Source organism: Tachypleus tridentatus, chromosome 1 (genome assembly GCF_004210375.1).
Source record: "Tachypleus tridentatus isolate NWPU-2018 chromosome 1, ASM421037v1, whole genome shotgun sequence".
Lineage (NCBI taxonomy): Eukaryota > Metazoa > Arthropoda > Merostomata > Xiphosura > Limulidae > Tachypleus > Tachypleus tridentatus.
Window position 1 is genome coordinate 159,534,417 of NC_134825.1, and position 22,019 is coordinate 159,556,435.

At 33.3% G+C, this 22,019-nt stretch overlaps 1 protein-coding gene across 2 annotated transcripts in view; it reads right to left on the reverse strand.

Annotated features, from left to right (window-relative positions):
• Positions 1-827: 827 nt before the first annotated feature.
• Nup133 (nuclear pore complex protein Nup133) overlaps positions 828-22,019 on the reverse strand; it is a 60,230-nt gene continuing 39,038 nt past the window's right edge. For both annotated transcript variants that reach the window (XM_076460457.1, XM_076460446.1), the window contains exons 19-33: positions 21,340-21,446; positions 16,711-16,810; positions 14,703-14,816; positions 12,770-12,904; positions 12,307-12,511; positions 10,979-11,112; positions 10,613-10,652; positions 10,220-10,398; positions 9,334-9,409; positions 4,212-4,273; positions 4,000-4,056; positions 3,501-3,581; positions 2,989-3,056; positions 1,556-1,641; positions 828-1,065 (exon numbers count right to left, since the gene is read on the reverse strand). In XM_076460457.1, the coding sequence (XP_076316572.1) occupies positions 929-1,065; positions 1,556-1,641; positions 2,989-3,056; positions 3,501-3,581; positions 4,000-4,056; positions 4,212-4,273; positions 9,334-9,409; positions 10,220-10,398; positions 10,613-10,652; positions 10,979-11,112; positions 12,307-12,511; positions 12,770-12,904; positions 14,703-14,816; positions 16,711-16,810; positions 21,340-21,446 (1,581 nt within the window). In that variant the 3' untranslated portion in view covers positions 828-928. The remainder of the gene's footprint in view (positions 1,066-1,555; positions 1,642-2,988; positions 3,057-3,500; positions 3,582-3,999; positions 4,057-4,211; positions 4,274-9,333; positions 9,410-10,219; positions 10,399-10,612; positions 10,653-10,978; positions 11,113-12,306; positions 12,512-12,769; positions 12,905-14,702; positions 14,817-16,710; positions 16,811-21,339; positions 21,447-22,019) is intronic.

The window sequence follows — 22,019 nt, forward strand, 5'->3', positions numbered from 1 at the left end:
GAAAATACAAAAATGGTTAAAATATAGCTACATGAAACAAAAACTGTCAGGGTTTTTTAAACAAACGTTGACCTTCAACATATATGAAATATTCTGAAAGAATAGAAAATGTGATATTTACATTTAATTAACATGTAGTTAATTTCTTGAATAGATGTTTAGCCCCTTAATACATTTTTCATAGTTGTTCTATAGCTGAGAAACAATAGTTATTTGTCAGTTTATTGATTTTCATATTTTTGCTAGCTAAGAAGTTTCAATAGTATCCGGTCACAGATATATGACTGATGAAATAGTCTTCTTCATGTTATATTTCTAAATATTACACAGTCAATAACTGTACAGATATTTTCTATATTTGATTGTGGTAGATATTAGAAGTTGTAAGTTTGAAAGATAAATCTTAAAAATAAAGTTTCCCATTGAATTAAACAAATGTAAGGTTGTGCATTATTTTGAGAAAACGTAGAAAAACATGTTGCACCAAGAACAATAAATGACAAGCTAGTCTTGGATAAAAAAATATACTTAAAAATACGTTTGATAAACAACAAAATGTGAAGGAAGCTACTGATGTTATTTCTCCTTGAAATATCAATACATATTATATTATTAAATAGAAGGAACTTTAAGTACCTGCACAATGCATTCATTTGTCAACTACAGAGTAACATAAAATTAAGTAGGTAGATTTGAAAAACAATCATTTGCAACACAGTTAACTTCATTTATATTCAAAAATGTAATGTGGTTTGTTTTTCATAGTTAGTCATAAGTACAAAGTTTGGAATTTTTGTACACACATGCAAAAATAAATACTTGCATCACTTTAAAAAGCTCGAGGGCTAAACTTTATTTCAGTCTTAATAACATTCTATATACAATCTTAAAAAAAACATTAATGTAACTACGAAATTTATACCAAATATTAGTGAATTAACCGATTAAGGTGTTCATATCCAGCTTGAATTAGGTAAGAAAAACTTGGGTTAGCAGCGTAAAAAGATAGTTCTGGTTCATTAATAAGATCTTCCACTGGTGGAAGAAACTCCTGAAGTTTCACACCTGTAAAATTAAAACAAATGAATTTTTTTTAAACCACAGTTGCAGTGGAAATTTAAAGAAAACGTCTGTTAGAGTTTTAAATGAAAGCAAACTGTTCTGCCTTAAAATAAAAACAAGTTTACATCACAGTAAACATTTAGAGGAATTACAAACATCAATCATTTTATTATAAAAAAGATGATTTTCTCAGCTTCTTAATTTGAAGTATGCATTCAAAAGTAACAACTGTTCATGGTGTTTATTACCTGCAAGTTATTTTAGTCAATTTTATTTACCCTTCATATTTCAGCAAACCTTGAACAAAGAAAAGATTTTGTGAAAATTATATTAGCGATAACATCTATTTCATAACTATAAAATCCACACTTTAAAAAACAAGGTTGACAACCAAGTCTCTCTCTCACAGAATGTTTCTTGTAGATTTAACAAATTTTCATCATAAGAAGATGAAATGTTAAATTAATTTCACATCATTCAAAACTGTCGTTACCTTGTGTGAAAGCTAGTTCAATTGTCCTGAAGAAAATAGTATCTTTGATAGCTTCTAGTGGATTATCAGTGTCTAGATCTTCCCAACTATACAAAAGAGTAGCAGTTATGTGTGAACTTTGAGGCTTAACAGCTATAAAAGTAGTCTTACTAAACTTTTCAAAACAGTGATTCCAAGATTCCAGAGTTACAACAGTGACTAAGTTTACAAATGTAACATTAAAATTATATAGTTATGAGACATAACTTGTATCCCGATGTGAAAGTAAAACAAAGAAAATGTTATGGACACCATTACATTTTAACTATATTTTACTGAAAATTATGAACAGATTAATTCAAGGGCCTACAGGCTCTGATCTAACCTTCAAACCGGATCTGATTTAACCAGAACATTTGTATACAAATCACCCAAAACTGCTCAACTTAGATATTAAATAACTCTTTGCCTATACAGCCTTGAATCTTTCAAATTGCAGTAAAATTTGTGGCAGGGCTCACTCTACCTAACCCTGTAATTTACTCAGCTTCTTGGAATTTGGTGTGGGTCCTGCCCAGTTAGGAAACCACTTTAATTTTTTCTGGTTAAATCAAAAATCACTTGTTAAAAAATGAGAAATTTTTTTCTTAACATATATATTTCTCTCTACAAGTTGGTTTTCTCATCATCACAGAAATACAATAAATGTGTCGTTAGCTATGTTACAATGCACAGTTTTGTTCTCTTATAATATTTATAAATATAAATAATGATGCAGGGGAGAACCTCTTAATGTAGCCTTAATAACAGTATCAAGAAACCTAATGACTGATTGTGATGCACAACTTGAGAAAATTCTAACAAAGCACAAGTGTAAAACTGTACATTTTATAACTGTTGGACTATATCCAGCTAATCTATTATTCTTGCATCAGATTTGGATAGTTGAAATAAATGTAGCAGTAATCTAAAACAGTAATTTTGACAAGTTGATTAATTTTATAACTAAATTATAATTTCAATTAATCAATTTTTAAGAAATATTACATCATAATTCACTATACCTTCAAAATATTTAAACATTTACTACAGATATCTAGTTAATTAATTTCCTTTTATTAAAAATTTCAATAAACAATAAAATAGCAATTTCTGTAATAAATAATTTAACAGTGAATTTTTACAAAAAAAACAGCCATAGTTTAATTATCTAAGTATTCCATTAATAAGGTTTCCAAATAAATTTCTCTCAAAGTTGTAAATACCAGAAGAATACTAATTTTATAACTACTTTAACATATTGATTTCAAAAAAGCAAATTACTGCATTCATCTTTAAAACAACAACAGCACAAGTTTAATATTTTCATTGATGCTTAATATTGGAATACATAAAAAATCTCAAAGCAGTACTAGTGCCACAGCTAATGAGGCTTCCAAAAGTAAGATTCTTACCTATCTCGTAATATAGCCTGACTCCAGATCTGTAGTCGTAAGGCTTCTACCTCTTCATCCCCTGGAGGCTGAAATCAAGGTTACAGAGTTAACAAGATTAGGAACCGAGTCAATACAGCAAATTTCTATAACTAATAATGTACCTTTCAATCAAGAACAACTTTATCACACAATAAATAATTCATTATACACTATTTCCTCATTCACAATTGATCAGTTCTTTTGTCATCCACCACAGTCCTCAACACTTCTAAATACAATGTACACTAAATCAAATACTAGGTATTCCCAACAAAACCGAGACATTTACACAGGAACATAAAGCATTGAAGGAAATAGGATGTATATATAATATACATTTACCCACTTTTATTACTTCAAACATTGTACCCTAACCGAAAATTGAAAAAAAAAAAAAAATTAGAGAATATAACATTTACGTATTAATTCATTTAACACACGTAAAATATAAATAAAATCAACTGTGACCAAGTAAAAAAAAAAGAAGTTACCTTCTTCATGAACTCCAGGAGGTCGAGAGCCTTCTTGAAGTCATATTCATTAGCTGACGTGTTATCTTCACTGATGTACATCTGCAAAAACATGTTTTCTAACTCAGTAGCTTTAAAATAGGAACTGTTTGCCACATTTAACAGAAGGGATTTATGAATGGTCCTTCAACAATCCACTTGAATACAAATATACATAAACTGTTGAGTTTAATTATTTCTACACATTAATCAGTTGAAATATTTCACAAAAATGATTTAATCATTTCAAATCAAATACTGATGAAGTTTTAAAGTGAAATATTTTATTAAACGTTTTGCTCAAGTTTAATTACTAAACAAAAATGTAACAAGTTTCTCTCGTAAGTAACCTTATTAAAAAATTCACCCATCTCTAACAGTACCTTATAATAATAATAATAATAATAAGTGCAACATTAATAGGTACATCATTCTGATTTTTTATATATATTTTCAATATGTACTGGAAACCAATACTTACTTTTATTAATTCTTCCGGAGTTAGAACTCTCATTGTGTCGGGGTCTATCCCATATGCCTATAAAACAAGTATAATTTATTCATTGTTACTTTTAAATAAACTACCATTTCTCTTTACATCAAAATAAGTTTGTCTTTTTTAAATTATGTGTATGTAACACTAATATTCTAATACAGATTCTACTTGTGTCTAGAACTTTACAAGGTCCTCACCTCTAAAACACAACCTGGCAGAGTCTCCTGATAAAGCACCAAATCAAGTTGACTGTTCAAATCTAAGGACAAAAATATGAGATTAACAAGTTAATCTTTACAGTTAAAATATGGGAACTTAAAGATTTGGATTCATTTCTATAGACTATGAAGTTTCATAATATCCATGATGGATATGGTGTAGAAATACCTCATTCTTCATTTTCCTGTCTATGAATAAAGATGTTTTGTTGGCTGGTTTGGCATTTTATGGTGCAAAGTTAAAAGTAAAGTAAAATTATTAAAAACTTAAATAGCATTAAAATCAGTTTTTATATCTAGTTTACAGCAATAAGAAAGAAACTACAGTAATACAAGGTGTAAAGGACTTTCTGTAGCATAATTTTAATTATTGTAACTCACCAGGATGACTAACTGGTAAGTTCAAACATCAGTGCTAGTGACCTGAGGTTGGAAATTCAGGTCCTGGTTGAGTTATTTGACATTATGGCCATATTGAACCAGTTGTACTTCAAGTTGTAAAAAGAAATTATATTAAAAAGGTCTAATATGAATTAAAAACTAAAACAATGTTAAAAAGGTCAATGGCCTTTAAAAACTTAAACATTTTTAAGTTGGACAGTGTCACTATCACCAATGATACTGTTCAATCTTACAAATAAAGCTTGGGACAAAACACATCTAAAATGTTGCAGTTGTTGAGAGTTGTAACAATGGCAAGACATTAAAACGTGGCTTATTGTTACCCAAGTGTCATACAAGCCACACATTAATGCATCAGTCCCAGATATAAGAAAATGATGAGTTAAAAAACTGTGACCAATGCACAATCTAGTTAAGACAACTTCCTAATTCTGATCCTTAAAGAAACAAGATGGCTAGTCCAATAGAGGTTTTATTTGGAAAACATTTTCACGTTGCTCCCTCCAAGTCAACTGCCAATGGGCTGAGCCTTGAATATAGGATCATAGTCCATTATGGAACAGGTACAGCAGTGATAGAACCAAAGTGGACAGATTTAGCTGTGGTGTCGGTAAGCTCATTCCCAAGAATACCAACGTAGCCTGGTATCCAGAAGAAATGGAGAGAAGTAGATGTTAAAAAGAAATGGGCCAGTTGGTTTTGAATATTGGGAAGAACAGGGTGAGAGCTAATGTGAAGTGATTTCAGGGCCAGTAGAGAACTAAGCAAGTCAGTATAAATAGTGAAATTCAAGTGCTGCTTAGTTTCTATGAGATTCAGGGCAAGAGAAATGGCATACAGTTCAGCAGTGAACACAAAATGTAGAGGGGATTCTGTGCACAACCACTGAACTATAACAAACCATGACAGAGCCCACAGAGTCACCTGATTTCAAACCATTTGTATGAATGGGAATGGAGGGATGGTTCGAAAGATGTTCAGCAAATAAAAGACTGTACTTCAAATTGGGAGTATCTGCTTTTCTCAGATGACTTAAAAAAAGGTCACATTTGGGGATGGTACTAAGCTATGATGGGATGGGCTGACCAATGGATACAACAATTTTATCCATGGACAGATCCAATTCATCCAAGTGCACTTGGATTCAAAGGCCAAAAGGAACAATGGCATTTCTGAAAAAGCATGGCCCACTGATGAAGGAAAACAAAATACCAGGTGGGATGCTGTGGTAAATAATAATCGAAGTTTCAAATCATACAGTAAAAAAAGTTACAAACAGCAAAGTTGTAGAGGAAGTTCATGAGACTATGTACAAGCTCTGGAATGGGGAAAGCCCCAGTGCAGAGTTGAAGTCCATGATGATGAATGGGGTCCAAGATCTTCAAGGCTGAGGTCCTGGCAGAGCCATAGACCAGAGACCCATAGTCCAGTTTTGATCAAATAAGAACACCATACATCTTTAGCACAGAACATCGATCCACTCCCCAAGTGGTGGAAGACAGAACACAGGATGTTCAATGTTCTTGTACATTTGACTCATAGCTGCTTGATGTGTTGTATAAAAGTCAGTTTACAGTCAAAGATAAGCACCAAGAACTTTGCCTCAGGAATAAAAGGTAGCACAACTTCACTGACACGGAGTTCAGGATTGGGGTGAATATCCTGTTGGCAGCAAAAGTGCATGCAAACGGTTTTAGAGAGAGAAGTTAAAACCGTTTGCTGTGGTCCACTTCAGTAGACAATTGAGGGCAGTCTGTAGCTGCTGCTCAATATACCTCATGTTCGATGACTGATATTAGATGTGAAAGTTGTCAACATAAAGTCCATTTGGAACAGTAAGAGAGAGTTGTTCAGTGATGGCATTAATCTTTATACTGCAAGTGTGACACTCAAAACAACCCTGAGTTACTCCAAGTTCCTGTAGGAAAGTGTCAAACCCACAAAAACTAGGAATTGCCTGTTCATTAAAAAATTAAAAAAAGGACAAATGACCACATAACCCACATAAGTGGAAGTCTTGCAAAATGCTACATCTCCATGTGGTATCATAAGCCTTCTCCAGGTCAAAGAACCTTGATATAAGATGTAATTTGAGAAAGGCTTCTCTGATTGATGTTTCTAGTCAAATCAGGTGGTCCATGGTGAATCATTGTTATCTGAACCCACACTGGGTGGATGAGAGGAGATTGTTTGATTCCTTGGAATCAAACAAGACGAGCATTAACCATCTCTCAAAGGTCTTTCAGAGACAGTTCGTTAAAGCAATTGGATAGTAGTTTGAAGAAATCTTGGGATCCTTCCCAGGCTTAGAGAAATGGAGGACAATAGCCTGGCACCAGGCATCAGGAAAACATTCTCCTGCCAGATCTGGTTAAAAACAATCAGAAGGATAGGAAGAGAAGCAGGAGATAGATGATGCAGGTCCAACCAGTGTACTGCCAGACTGAAGAAGGGCCAGTTTGAGATCCATCAGAAAAGTATATGCTCTAAGGAGCAACCCCTCCCAGCAATATCAGCACCCCTCAAGAGGGGATTATGTCCTTTAAAGTCACCCACGATCAAAAAGGGAGATGCCAACTGTTCAATGAGAGCATCAAGGTCTGACTGATCATAGGTCACTTCAGGAGACAGGTAGAGAGAATAAACAGTGATGGTGCAACCCAAGAAAACGCAGATGGCTACAGCCTCCAAGGATATGTCGAGTGGCAAAGAAAGGATGGGCACATGATGATTTACCAATAGTGCCACCCCTCCCTCATACAACCTCTTATTTCTGTACAATGAAAACTGCTGAAAGATGACTATCAGCAGGTTTCAGAAATGTTTCCTGTGAAGAAGGACATATAGGATAGTAAGAATCAAATCAGTGCTTTGATATTATCCAGATTAGAACGTAAACCTCAACATTTCCATTGTATAAAAGTGACCATTTTTATTTATCTGCAGGTAAATTTGGTGAAGAGCCCTTTTATTTTTGAGCACATCCTTTTCTTTATTCAAAGGAGGTCTATCAACCTCCATGTATCCTATCCTGGTACAATTGGGCAGGTGTCTGTCATTGAAAGAAGATTCCAGCAAATGAGGATGTGAATGAATGATCATTTTGCATCTCAGGGCCAAAAAAAGAAGATGTACCTGTACCCAGAACCATAGGAAGTGGATCTGGGGGTCTGCTGAAATGAAAGTTAGGGACAGAGATGGGTATTGACGTTCATTCATTAACTTTCTTAACCATGGAAGTTAAAAGACTTTTCATATAGTTTGAGAACAATTATTTTGGATGCACAGAGAGAGCTGCCTGCACTCCCACTTTAGTTGTGGAATGAAATGCAGCAGTATACATCCGAGGTGAAGTGGTGGACAGTAACTTTTGAGCCTCAGGGTAAGAAATGTTTTGAACCTTCTTGAAAAGCTGTACCTCTTTTTGTTCCACCCACTTAGAGCAAGAACAAAAGCAGGATAGGCGAGTCTTTACAATTAATGCAGTGAGAGTCTGTTTCACACTCATATGGATCATGGTCCTTGCCACCAAACCTAGCACAAGGAACCACGACATGATGTCTTAGAGTGACTGAACTGCTGACATTGGAAACATCTGAGAGGGTTCAGCATATATGGTCGTACCTTGCAATTAATATAACCTGCCTTGATGATGGCAGGTGGACGTGGCAATATAAACGTCAAAATTAGGACATTGGTTGGCATCATAATTCTGGTTTTTGTGAAAAGAGATACACCTCACTGTAAACTCCTTGGGTGGAGAAACCAGTAAGGATCTGACTCTGGGATGTTCTTCAAATCCCTCTCAACAATAACTCTGTGATGAATTCAAAGTAGCACATGAAGTAACCTCAATAGATATATCCCCGATGACTTTCAAAAGCAAGAGGAGTTCACTGTGTTTAGGTGTGGATGTTTCCACCAATATGTCACCAGAGCAAAGTTTTTTGACTGACTTAGAGAGCAAGCAAGGTCTTCTAAATGAAAAAGAGAGACATTTGTTCTAAAGATTTGTCTGAAAGAGAATGTAATGTAAGAAAATGAGGTAGAAGTGTTACAGATGTTGAAGATTGCTGCTCAGAATCTTCAAGACGTGGTCATTTGCCTATGGACTATTTTTTTTCACTATTTTATTTAAATTTTTATTTGGGGGATCCATAATAAAGAAAGAATATTTCAGTGCCAACTGACCTCACCCACCATGGACCCCTATGAGGAGATACACTACAGTGCCAAACAAGGACACTGCAGCAATGCCAAGGTTTCATGAGCACTATGCCCAAATATCAACATCAGATAATGTCCACAACACCTGTTGAGAATGCCCAGCACTGATACTTGGTTGATCCTAGCCCAAGTGGACCAGCTGAATAACCCTGGAGGGCCACCCCAAGGCTGCCTATCTATTATTAGAACCCTAAACTACCAGGATACTCTCCTTCCTTTCGTGTGTCTTCATGCATGGTAAACACATGGGTGGATGTTTAGATCTGAGGTAAACTGAAAGTACAGAACTTTCTCTGGGAGGTCCCCTCACCATGTACAGGAATCCACACTGAAGAAAAGATGTTTTGCTGACCAATGTATCACATAGGAATGTTTGTTGCATCTGTCATTAAATATATTGAAATTAGCACTTTATATTTATTGTTTTAATAACACAATTCCAATGTATAATAAAAACATCTTAAACACTTACCCTCAACAGTAGCATCAACAGTTTCAAAAGATTCATCACTGGTTAAGGATGCAAGCTTACTCAGACTAAGGAAAGTCTGTATACAAAAAAAAAGAGAAAATTATCTACATCTAAGTTTTACTTGCAGTACAATATTATGTTGCTTTAAGAACAAAATATCAACCAATAATAACTTAAATGTTACAAAGCAACATACGTTTAAACACCTTGCATTTTAATCAAGTTACATTAAAAAACTCCTGACAAACTTTTCCATTCCAGTTTACATTAAGTGTATCTGAGTGTTCTATTACACTACTGAAACATTAGTAAGTTATTTTCCTGCACTGTATGCATACACTATGGTTGTTTTATTTAATTAAGGTTTGTGTGCAGAATCCTTCAAACCAAATGTTATTTGACACAGATAAAGAAAACATTAAATTGGTGAAATCTATACATAATTACACATTCAAGAGTGAAATATTTTTAAAATGACAGATTATGTTTTTATTATACATTGTTTTACAGTAGCTACCAAGTACCTCTCATTGGAATGTTAATACATTACAGACGTTTAACTAGGTGATTAGGTTACGAGCAAAAAGTAGCAACAGTTATGAGAAAGCTAAATAAAGACGATATATAAAGGGACAATGTTAAAGTTACACATAACTGCTAAAGCAACATTTATAAACATTTTTTGATATATTTCACAAGCTAACTAAATATTTGTAATGGCTGCTACATGAAAAAAAAAAAAACAACAACATGATTGCAATGATTGATGCTTCTGTATTATTAAAACCAAACTCTACAATATGGAATGCCCTCCTTAAAAACAACACAATAACAATAATATAATTTTGGGAAAGATTTTAAAAAATAATTTGCATATGTCTCTTGCCTTTTTCTTTGACAAATAGTGGACTTCTTCAGAGGCTAATGCCATCAGGATTTTCTGAGCAGAACTAAAATGACCAGTAGTGACATGATGAAGCCAGCTGAGTGTGTTGTGGCCTTGCAGAAATTTTGCCAAGTCATCAGAATGACTTCCAAGTTGAGAGAACAACTTTCCTCTTTTACCTGGTTAAGTAGAGATCTTATAACACTTCTGAATAAATGTTCTAAATATATCTAGTGTAAAAAAAGGTTTCTCAACCAAGAACTTTATCGAAGGAAATGTCTGTAAAAAAAATGAAGACACAGAATACAGGTTTTAATATATTAAGAATATTAACATTACTTAAACAACCTATAAATACCAAGGTGTGACAAATTTAAAATAAGTGCAAGATACCTTTATCAAGATACCACTTGAAAGCAAAGTCCGAAAAGCCCTGAAAAAAAATAACAATCAAGAATAATTAATCATAACAAATAATTGAATAAGAGCAAATATATGTTGAAATATCAGACAGAAATACTTCTGTATTTAGAAGAATATTAGAATGAAATCGGAGTGAATTTTAACTTGTTCAAATTCTCATAAGAAATTAACATTATTTTTAAATATGTTCAGAGGAGATTTAAAATTTACAAAGTCCAAATTTAAAAGTAAATAAAATTCTTCATCAAGGCTGGAATTGCATGTCCAAGTCATATAAAAGACTGTGGTTAATAAGAATCTTTTCAAAATAAACCTAAATATTAAAACTTCAATAACCTGGTCAACAAATTGATGCATGTATCTCTGAAGCTTTTCTTGGTTATTGGTATCCTCACAAAGTTGAACAAGAATACCAAAATCACAGTATTTCTCAGCTAAAGATGCTGCTCGTTCATACTGACCCATTTTCACTAGAAATAAATGGGAAAAAAAACTGTATATTTACAAAATTTAATTGATAAAAGTGTTTCTGCTAAAAAATAGTAATAAGCCTTTCTCTTTTAACTGAAATATTACTCTAACATTTCTCCAATAATATACAAGAAAATAAAACATTTTTAGATCATTTGTCTGATACTGACATGTTCATCATAAAAACTTGGAAACTTAAAATATTTGAATAAAAAAAAACATCAGTACTTATGAATCACATAAAACATGTTAGGCTTCACACACATGTGCAAATTTACTTTCAGAAAACCATAACTTTTTAGTGCTATAAAGGTTATGGACAAAAACAAAGTAAATGCAATACAGAAAAAATTTGACATCTTAAAATGCTCAAGGTTAATATTTTCAGGTCAAAGCAAGCTACATATGCATATCAGATATAAAAATTAACCCTGCATGTAATGCAGTTAATTAAAGTGGCAGTGACATATTAACAAAGATTTCAACACACATTAATTCGGTATTGCCTGCAATACAGTTAACATTAGAACAGAACATAAACACAGCGTGAAGTCCGAAATATTTTAAATGAAAGGCAGGTAAATGTAATGGTTATTATAGCTGGACAGAAGGAGAGTAATGGTCTTTCTCCGAGTTAAAAGTAAAAAATGTTAAAACTGGCTAAATATTCCAATGGGAAACATGAACTAAATATAAATGAATCATTAAAAATATTGAAGTTAACCTCAAATTCTGAAAACAGATTCTGGTCTATGTATTGCTGATACTTATTTCTGAAAATAATTTTGAAGATGGTTGATATATAAAATGGAACTCTGTCATGAATATCAAAAAATTACATTTTAAAACAGAATGGTGTATTTTTTAATGTTTCTTCAAAATACTGTAAAAAAAAAAACGAACAAACCAAATAAGAAATTATCATAAACTAAAATCAAATTATATGAACTTTAAATCAAATAAGATATTTGTAAGTTATCTTACGTTTCATGCAGTTTGGGTATTTTCTCTGTACTGAGGGAAAAAAACCAAAGGGTATAAAGGATATTTTAGTATTTATATAAAGGAAGGACTATATGAGCACAAAATGACAAAATAATTCAGTTTGTAAGTGCACAAGAAGGAATTACTGTTTTTGTATTTGTGCATTTTTGAGTTATTAAACTGCACAAGGTATCTTGATATATACTTACATAAGGGAAGAATTAGTTTGTGTCTGTCCTGTGTATACTTTTGTTCCACAGTTTCGTATCGTTCAGTGTGTTTATCCAGAGACTTTAACTGACACTTGTAACCATCTAGTATTATATCAGCTATATCAAGTAGCTGCTGGTAGATGGCACCACGTGACTGTGTATCTTCAGCTAGTGGGACAGCATGTTCAGCAGTCAGAGAGTGCTGGTGGAAGAGAATGTTGTTTAATCACTGTTGAAAATGAGGTAAATCCTGGCATGACTCAAATACTTTAAAATTGTGAATTAAGTAATACTAACATACATAAATATGTCACAATCACTAATTTATATATGACAATTTTTGTTTTAAAAAATTAATAAACTGTGATAGTGCTTTGTCTTTAATAACTTTAAAAACTAGGGTATTTCTTCCATTGTTACTAAAATATGAATTTAAGATTAATAAACCATTCATTCTTACCTGTTTCATCAGGATAACTCTCATTCCATTTCCACCACTGGTGGCTGTCCATGGGATATATTGTGCAGAATTTCCAGAGGATTCATAGACAGAAGCCTTGTTCACCCGATACTGACAAACCTCTTTTAGTACAGTCTGTAAAAATGTACTCATTGTATGATACATTGTATATCTCACTTTAACTTGCAACATTTAGATTACATTTTATCTGATGAATATTGAAACCTATTTTACCACTTTTTAAAAACACAACTAAGATGTATGATCATTAATTTTCATCTTATAGTTGTTAATTTCATTTGCATAACCTCAATATCAAAAGTTTTATACAGGGTGTTCGGAAAGTCACTGTGCAGTTTTGTAATCATATTTTATTCACTCTATTTCAAGCCAGCACCTGATAGCAGTGTTTAGAAACAAAATAAGAAGGATTCAGGCCTGTATTGATGCCAATTGAAGCCACCTTCAACATTGTTTATAATTGTCATTCATATATACCTCCTGTATTCTATATTTAAACATGTCTGTTAATAAATATATAAGTGCACAGTGACTTTCCGAACACCCTGTATTTAGCTTGTAGTTAGTGTTAGGGCAGAGCAATTAAAAGAGAAATCGATGTACATTTGTTTCCAGAGTGACCACAAGTTACAATCAGTTATTCACTATAAAAACCTCAGTTATTTAACCTTTTTCACATCTACTTACTTTTAATTTCATTACTTTACAATTCCCTCTAAACCTTATCTTAGTATATGATAGGCAAATAACCTCAGTTGGAGAACTTAGCATAAACAACCAATAAAATTGCAAATCTCATGATGCAGTTAGCTCTCGTTGATCATGTGAAACTTTTTTATTATTATTATTTTAACAGTTTCTTTCATTTTTTTGTGTTTACACTTTACTTTTCTTAAAAACAGATAACAAATGTATAACATGTTATACATAAACAAATAATTCCAGACTTACTCTAGAATATACTTTAGTGTTAGTTTTATCACACTATATTCATCCTACACAAAACCATTAATATTCCTTTCAAATATGCATTTTAATTAGGTATTAAAACAGATTGTTAAAAAATAACACTTTCTAACTAAACTATAAATAGTTAAAAAATTCCATTAATTTCTCAGAAGAGAAAAACCCAATCACGAAGAATGAAACTAAAGATAAATATCTATTTATACATTTCAAAACAAACTATAATGAATATGGTGAAGTAAAAAACAGCTCTCTATTCGTTCTAAACAATTTAATATCAATTTCAGAGAGAATTAATGACAATGGAGGGGTGCATCATATGGGCTTGACATTTGTTTTTATATCTCAGTGAAGAAAAATAATGGAATGTTTTAAATTTATATTTTGGTTTGTTAATATGTAGAATATGCGCTTTAATTTGTGGAACACTTAGAAAATCATACAAGGGTAGAAAGAAAATCTATATTGGGAAATTTAGAGAGCAGATGCATCACTTATTACAGGACAGTAAAGACCAAGTTTTTTATTTTATTTTTAAGTCAAGATATTAAAGCTTAAATAATATTAAAATTATAAATAATATTTTGATATCAAGGTTATTGATATACATCGACTCAGTTGTTTAATCAAACTTTGAATGCATCTTTGTTTAAATTGATGACACAAGTATTTTTATCCTGCAGTGCACATAGGGTTAAACTTGTAACATTTAGGCTTTGTCACTACACAAACCGGTTGACAGAACTTAAGAATATTTGGCCTCTATATTATAGCAATGGAAGTGGATAAACAGACAAAAATGTTACACAGGACTTCTACACTTTTGAAAAACTTTCTATGCAATACAAGAATAAACAGATGAAATGAAAACAATCTTCAATAGGCTTATTATGACTTGTTTAGACATTAAGAAACTTGAAAATATAAGAAATATTTGTTCTTATACCAAAAAGATGTCATTTATTGCAGTTATGATGTCCAAGATTTCTGTACTGGAGATATCACTGGAGATTTGATCTTGTGTAACTAGAGCAGGAAATATGCTATCTACTAAAGATACCTGCAAAACCATGAAATAAACCATACAAGTTACACTTACACAAGGTACTTCAGTACACAAAAAAAATCTAAGAATGGAGGAAAAAAACAGCATTAATAAGCACACTCACACTTAGAGACTGAATTATAAAAATAATTAACCAAAAAAATACTAAACCCAACAATACAAAAAGAAAAGGGAGGGACATTATAACATTGTGACCTTAAAATATTCATACAATCTTAATGTAGGTATATTTAAATCTCAAATAAGCAAAAGACAATTTCTAAAGTTTGAAATAACCTATAGAAAGTGCTTTCTAAAGTGTATATAAAGAACAAGAGTGTTCTTTAGATTCAAATAAATACTGCTCTAAAGCACTTACTGTAAAACTTAGCAGATGGTGTAAGACTAACACAGATTGACAAAATGCCATTGTAAGACTTGAGGTGGCTGAGTAAAACTAGAGGATATATTATTAGGTTGTTTAAAAATAAGCATTGTTTTTGAACTGTGAAGTTTGGAAAAGAAAAAACCAGTGTTGTAAAACATTCTTTAATCAGAGAAAGCATCATTTGCTTCACACTTTTGCCAATGTGTAATGACACTGTTTGTACCCCCTGTTGTAGAAATCAGAGTTTCTATGGTCAATGAACTCCCTGAAAGCTTCTCCAGCAGCTGCCTGCTTTTGAAAAAGTTTGTTGTTCAAAAAGTTCTCAAAGTGCTTGAAAAAATGAAAATTTGTTGGGGAAATATCTGGGGAATAAAGTGAATGAGGCAGAACCTCGATTTCAAATTTATTCAATTTTTGGAACATTATCTTTGACAGGTCTCAATGCCAATTTTGTTGATTTTCAGTCAGCTCATGCAGAATCCACTTATCCAACGTTCTATCTTTCCAATTGCACTCAGGTCTGTCTCAACTGCTTCATTTAATGTGTTTTCATCTTATGATGGCTTCCTTCCACAACCTTCGTGGTCTTTTAGACTTTCATTTCCATGTCACAACCTTTGGAATCAATGTTTAACTCTACATTAAGTAACAGATCCATGGCCATGTAGTTTTGGTAGCTTTACATTCAAGTTTGAAGTCATAGAGGAAAATCAGACAAAAGTCCTTGTTCATGGTGCCTTGGTGGTTGTGAAACTTAGTTTAAACAGAGTTGAAACAGTAGACAATTAAGACACCTTGTAAGAGATAAACATTGAATTAAACCAACCAACCAACAAGTTACTCAATATTCAGCTTCTAAATGTCATTGTGAGAATTCCAACATTTATTTCTGGACAACCTAATAGATGGTGTTCACAGGATATTACAGAAAGAAACTGATATCATAACAGATGGGGGTTTGAAAGTTTGTTAAAATTGGAAAGGAGGGAGTGTTGAAGAGGAATAATAGTGATAAAAAAGTAAAATTGAAATTATACTGGATGGTGAGGAAGTGATGAGTGTTAGTATCTTATCTGATATGCAGTTTGTAACTTAGGTAATAATAAACTGTCTAAATTTCTACTATACTATTATCCACATAAGAATAATTTGGTGTTAAAATAAATCCATATTTGGAATTACCGTTTTTTTCATACGTGATACCCAAATTACATAAATAAATTAAATTTCATTTTATCTCTGGTTCAGTAAATACTACACCTATACAACTTGAAAGTTTGTGAAATAAATTACTAAATAAATTTTTTGTTAAATTAAAACAAAAAGCAAGTAATAAAAAAAATTTCTGGATAATTAAAAATAATGAACCTGCCCCAGAGACTAGCAAATTTGAATAAAACTGTTAACAGTTGTAATTCAGAAATATGACTTCACCACGTTGTTTATATTTATACCACTTAGTGATTTTGTAATAATCAGAAGTTTCAAAATATAGTTTCATATTTAAGTCAGTCATCTTACCTCTCTGTAGAAAACATCCAAATGAGTCAGTTTCTCAGAAGCACATTTCCCTCTCTGCTGTAAGACTAGCTGGATAGCATCCCCCAACAACTTACCATACCTATGTAACACAAATGTACGGAGGGGGGGGGGGAATATAAACAATTAATAACATTTCTAAATGAATCCTATAAACCATAGTTACATAATTTAACAAACAAGCTGTTTATACACTTCTTAGAAGTGTTAACTTATGCTCAGCACAAGTCTTTTACATGTATGTTGTGTATGCAAAACTGTAATAAGATTAGAATGTGTACTTTTGCTAAAACCTACAAGACAGAGCAAAACAAAAACACTAAAACTGATATTTTGTGGCAAAGTGAAAGTAAACTTTTTATTAGTTACAGCCAACTAGTTCTGGTAACACAGTTAGCTGTAACTAAGAGACTTTACCTTTGAGTGCAAAAAAAGTTTGTTTTTTACTTTAACATGGTAGCACAATGCATTAAAAAACAAACCATATAAAAACTCTCTCTACACACTTTATGACTTGATTACTCATTATAACAGTATCAATTCAAAAGGAGTGTTCCACTTCTAAAAAAAAATTCATATTATACTGTCAACATTAACCATGCCACAGTCAGACTTTCTACCAGGGTGACCTGGAAGTAGTTTATACTGTTAACATTAACCATGCCACAGTCAGACTTTCTACCAGGGTGACCTGGAAGTAGTTTATACTGTTAACATTAACCATGCCACAGTCAGACTTTCTACCAGGGTGACCTGGAAGTAGTTTATACTGTTAACATTAACCATGCCACAGTCAAACTTTCTACCAGGGTGACCTGGAAGTAGTTTATACTGTTAACATTAACCATGCCACAGTCAGACTTTCTACCAGGGTGACCTGGAAGTAGTTTATACTGTTAACATTAACCATGCCACAGTCAAACTTTCTACCAGGGTGACCTGGAAGTAGTTTATACTGTTAACATTAACCATGCCACAGTCAAACTTTCTACCAGGGTGACCTGGAAGTAGTTTATACTGTTAACATTAACCATGCCACAGTCAAACTTTCTACCAGGGTGACCTCAAGTAGTTTATACTGTTAACATTAACCATGCCACAGTCAGACTTTCTACCAGGGTGACCTGGAAGTAGTTTATACTGTTAACATTAACCATGCCACAGTCAAACTTTCTACCAGGGTGACCTCGAAGTAGTTTATACTGTTAACATTAACCATGCCACAGTCAGACTTTCTACCAGGGTGACCTGGAAGTAGTTTATACTGTTAACATTAACCATGCCACAGTCAGACTTTCTACCAGGGTGACCTGGAAGTAGTTTATACTGTTAACATTAACCATGCCACAGTCAAACTTTCTACCAGGGTGACCTGGAAGTAGTTTATACTGTTAACATTAACCATGCCACAGTCAGACTTTCTACCAGGGTGACCTGGAAGTAGTTTATACTGTTAACATTAACCATGCCACAGTCAAACTTTCTACCAGGGTGACCTGGAAGTAGTTTATACTGTTAACATTAACCATGCCACAGTCAAACTTTCTACCAGGGTGACCTGGAAGTAGTTTATACTGTTAACATTAACCATGCCACAGTCAAACTTTCTACCAGGGTGACCTGGAAGTAGTTTATACTGTTAACATTAACCATGCCACAGTCAGACTTTCTACCAGGGTGACCTGGAAGTAGTTTATACTGTTAACATTAACCATGCCACAGTCAAACTTTCTACCAGGGTGACCTGGAAGTAGTTTATACTGTTAACATTAACCATGCCACAGTCAAACTTTCTACCAGGGTGACCTGGAAGTAGTTTATACTGTTAACATTAACCATGCCACAGTCAAACTTTCTACCAGGGTGACCTGAAGTAGTTTATACTGTTAACATTAACCATGCCACAGTCAAACTTTCTACCAGGGTGACCTGGAAGTAGTTTATACTGTTAACATTAACCATGCCACAGTCAGACTTTCTACCAGGGTGACCTGGAAGTAGTTTATACTGTTAACATTAACCATGCCACAATCAAACTTTCTACCAGGGTGACCTGGAAGTAGTTTATACTGTTAACATTAACCATGCCACAGTCAAACTTTCTACCAGGGTGACCTGGAAGTAGTTTATACTGTTAACATTAACCATGCCACAGTCAAACTTTCTACCAGGGTGACCTCGAAGTAGTTTATACTGTTAACATTAACCATGCCACAGTCAAACTTTCTACCAGGGTGACCTGGAAGTAGTTTATACTGTTAACATTAACCATGCCACAGTCAAACTTTCTACCAGGGTGACCTGGAAGTAGTTTATACTGTTAACATTAACCATGCCACAGTCAAACTTTCTACCAGGGTGACCTGGAAGTAGTTTATACTGTTAACATTAACCATGCCACAGTCAGACTTTCTACCAGGGTGACCTGGAAGTAGTTTATACTGTTAACATTAACCATGCCACAGTCAAACTTTCTACCAGGGTGACCTGGAAGTAGTTTATACTGTTAACATTAACCATGCCACAGTCAAACTTTCTACCAGGGTGACCTGGAAGTAGTTTATACTGTTAACATTAACCATGCCACAGTCAAACTTTCTACCAGGGTGACCTGGAAGTAGTTTATACTGTTAACATTAACCATGCCACAGTCAGACTTTCTACCAGGGTGACCTGGAAGTAGTTTATACTGTTAACATTAACCATGCCACAGTCAGACTTTCTACCAGGGTGACCTGGAAGTAGTTTATACTGTTAACATTAACCATGCCACAGTCAGACTTTCTACCAGGGTGACCTGGAAGTAGTTTATACTGTTAACATTAACCATGCCACAGTCAGACTTTCTACCAGGGTGACCTGGAAGTAGTTTATACTGTTAACATTAACCATGCCACAGTCAGACTTTCTACCAGGGTGACCTGGAAGTAGTTTATACTGTTAACATTAACCATGCCACAGTCAGACTTTCTACCAGGGTGACCTGGAAGTAGTTTATACTGTTAACATTAACCATGCCACAGTCAAACTTTCTACCAGGGTGACCTGGAAGTAGTTTATACTGTTAACATTAACCATGCCACAGTCAAACTTTCTACCAGGGTGACCTGGAAGTAGTTTATACTGTTAACATTAACCATGCCACAGTCAAACTTTCTACCAGGGTGACCTGGAAGTAGTTTATACTGTTAACATTAACCATGCCACAGTCAAACTTTCTACCAGGGTGACCTGGAAGTAGTTTATACTGTTAACATTAACCATGCCACAGTCAAACTTTCTACCAGGGTGACCTAACCATGAAGTAGTTTATACTGTTAACATTAACCATGCCACAGTCAAACTTTCTACCAGGGTGACCTGGAAGTAGTTTATACTGTTAACATTAACCATGCCACAGTCAAACTTTCTACCAGGGTGACCTGGAAGTAGTTTATACTGTTAACATTAACCATGCCACAGTCAAACTTTCTACCAGGGTGACCTGGAAGTAGTTTATACTGTTAACATTAACCATGCCACAGTCAAACTTTCTACCAGGGTGACCTGGAAGTAGTTTATACTGTTAACATTAACCATGCCACAGTCAAACTTTCTACCAGGGTGACCTGGAAGTAGTTTATACTGTTAACATTAACCATGCCACAGTCAGACTTTCTACCAGGGTGACCTGGAAGTAGTTTATACTGTTAACATTAACCATGCCACAGTCAGACTTTCTACCAGGGTGACCTGGAAGTAGTTTATACTGTTAACATTAACCATGCCACAGTCAGACTTTCTACCAGGGTGACCTGGAAGTAGTTTATACTGTTAACATTAACCATGCCACAGTCAGACTTTCTACCAGGGTGACCTGGAAGTAGTTTATACTGTTAACATTAACCATGCCACAGTCAGACTTTCTACCAGGGTGACTTGGAAGTAGTCATATCACCTCACTCATTATCACATTTATTTATTTTGTTAAAGACAGTGCTATCTGTAATCTATTTCCAAAAAGATAAAGTGATCTTTCATATATTAGCCTAGGTTAAAGAAAGTGCATTTATGTTGTAATACCTGCATTTCTTTTAAATTAATTAACCATCAACATCTGACATAGAAACAACAGAGGAGATACTAGAGTATTAAAGTGCACAAAAATTGAAATCACATCAAATTGGAAAAAAAAAAAAATTTCCGTAGAGAGAGATTTCTTTGTTCATTCAACCAAACCTTTACTGCACATCGTGGAAAATAAAGAAACATAAAACAGCAAAAATATATAATGTTTACATGACACTTGGAAAATTATCAGTCACTTACCATCCAGTCTTATGAATGTTATTAGTTTTCTCAAACGTGTTTGTTTTCCAATTTTGTGCTGAATCCAAGTTTTCACAGAGATTATCTCAATATTGATACATTGTAAACAACTTTTCTGTATATACTGGACCAATAAAATTAAAGGTCTGGAATATTCAGTCTTGAAAACTTGGAATTTTGGAAAATGACTTATATTTTTAAGCAATTATGACAAAGTATAAAAAATACACTAAAATGGTTTATTTTATGAAAAAAAAAAAATATACTATTTTATCTTTGTTTTTAGTTTTCCAGGTTACTTACTGTGAATGTAAGTTTCTCAAAGACATTGCTGCAATTAGCTTTTCAGCATGTTCGCAAAGCAGCATTGTTGTCTGCATAGGAGTTTCTCTCACAGTAACTGTTGATAACTGAAACATATTACAACAAGAACATTTGACATACATCAGGATTATTAATTAACACTTTCACTATCAACATCTTTTTCTGCACATGTAATGAAGTTTATGAGTTACTTTCAAAATTTAAACTACTTTATTATCACAGTATATGAATACAACTGGCACAAATACACAGTTAATAATTGAAATTTTAATATTATGCAAGATTCAAGTTTTCAATTTTATAAGGCAATACAAACAAATCCTGAATTTTCTTTGGTACAGGAATTGTGAGTTAACACCTTTAAAAAGTATGAAATTTAATATAAATTACTCATTATAATATTGTCAATCATATTTGGTTACAGAGTCATAAAACAGAAAATGAGACATTTCTTGTCACACCCATTTATTACATCCTCTCTTTCAGAAATTGCCAATGGTTCTCTCTGACATTTAATAGTATATTATTTATAATCAGTAGAAAGCTAAGGTTTTAATCCATCAAATAGTGTATTGTATCATGTTTTCTGTACAGAAAATTGTCTATTTTGCTTCCAGTTCAAATTATCACTGTGGAAAACACACCAATAAGCTCAGTTT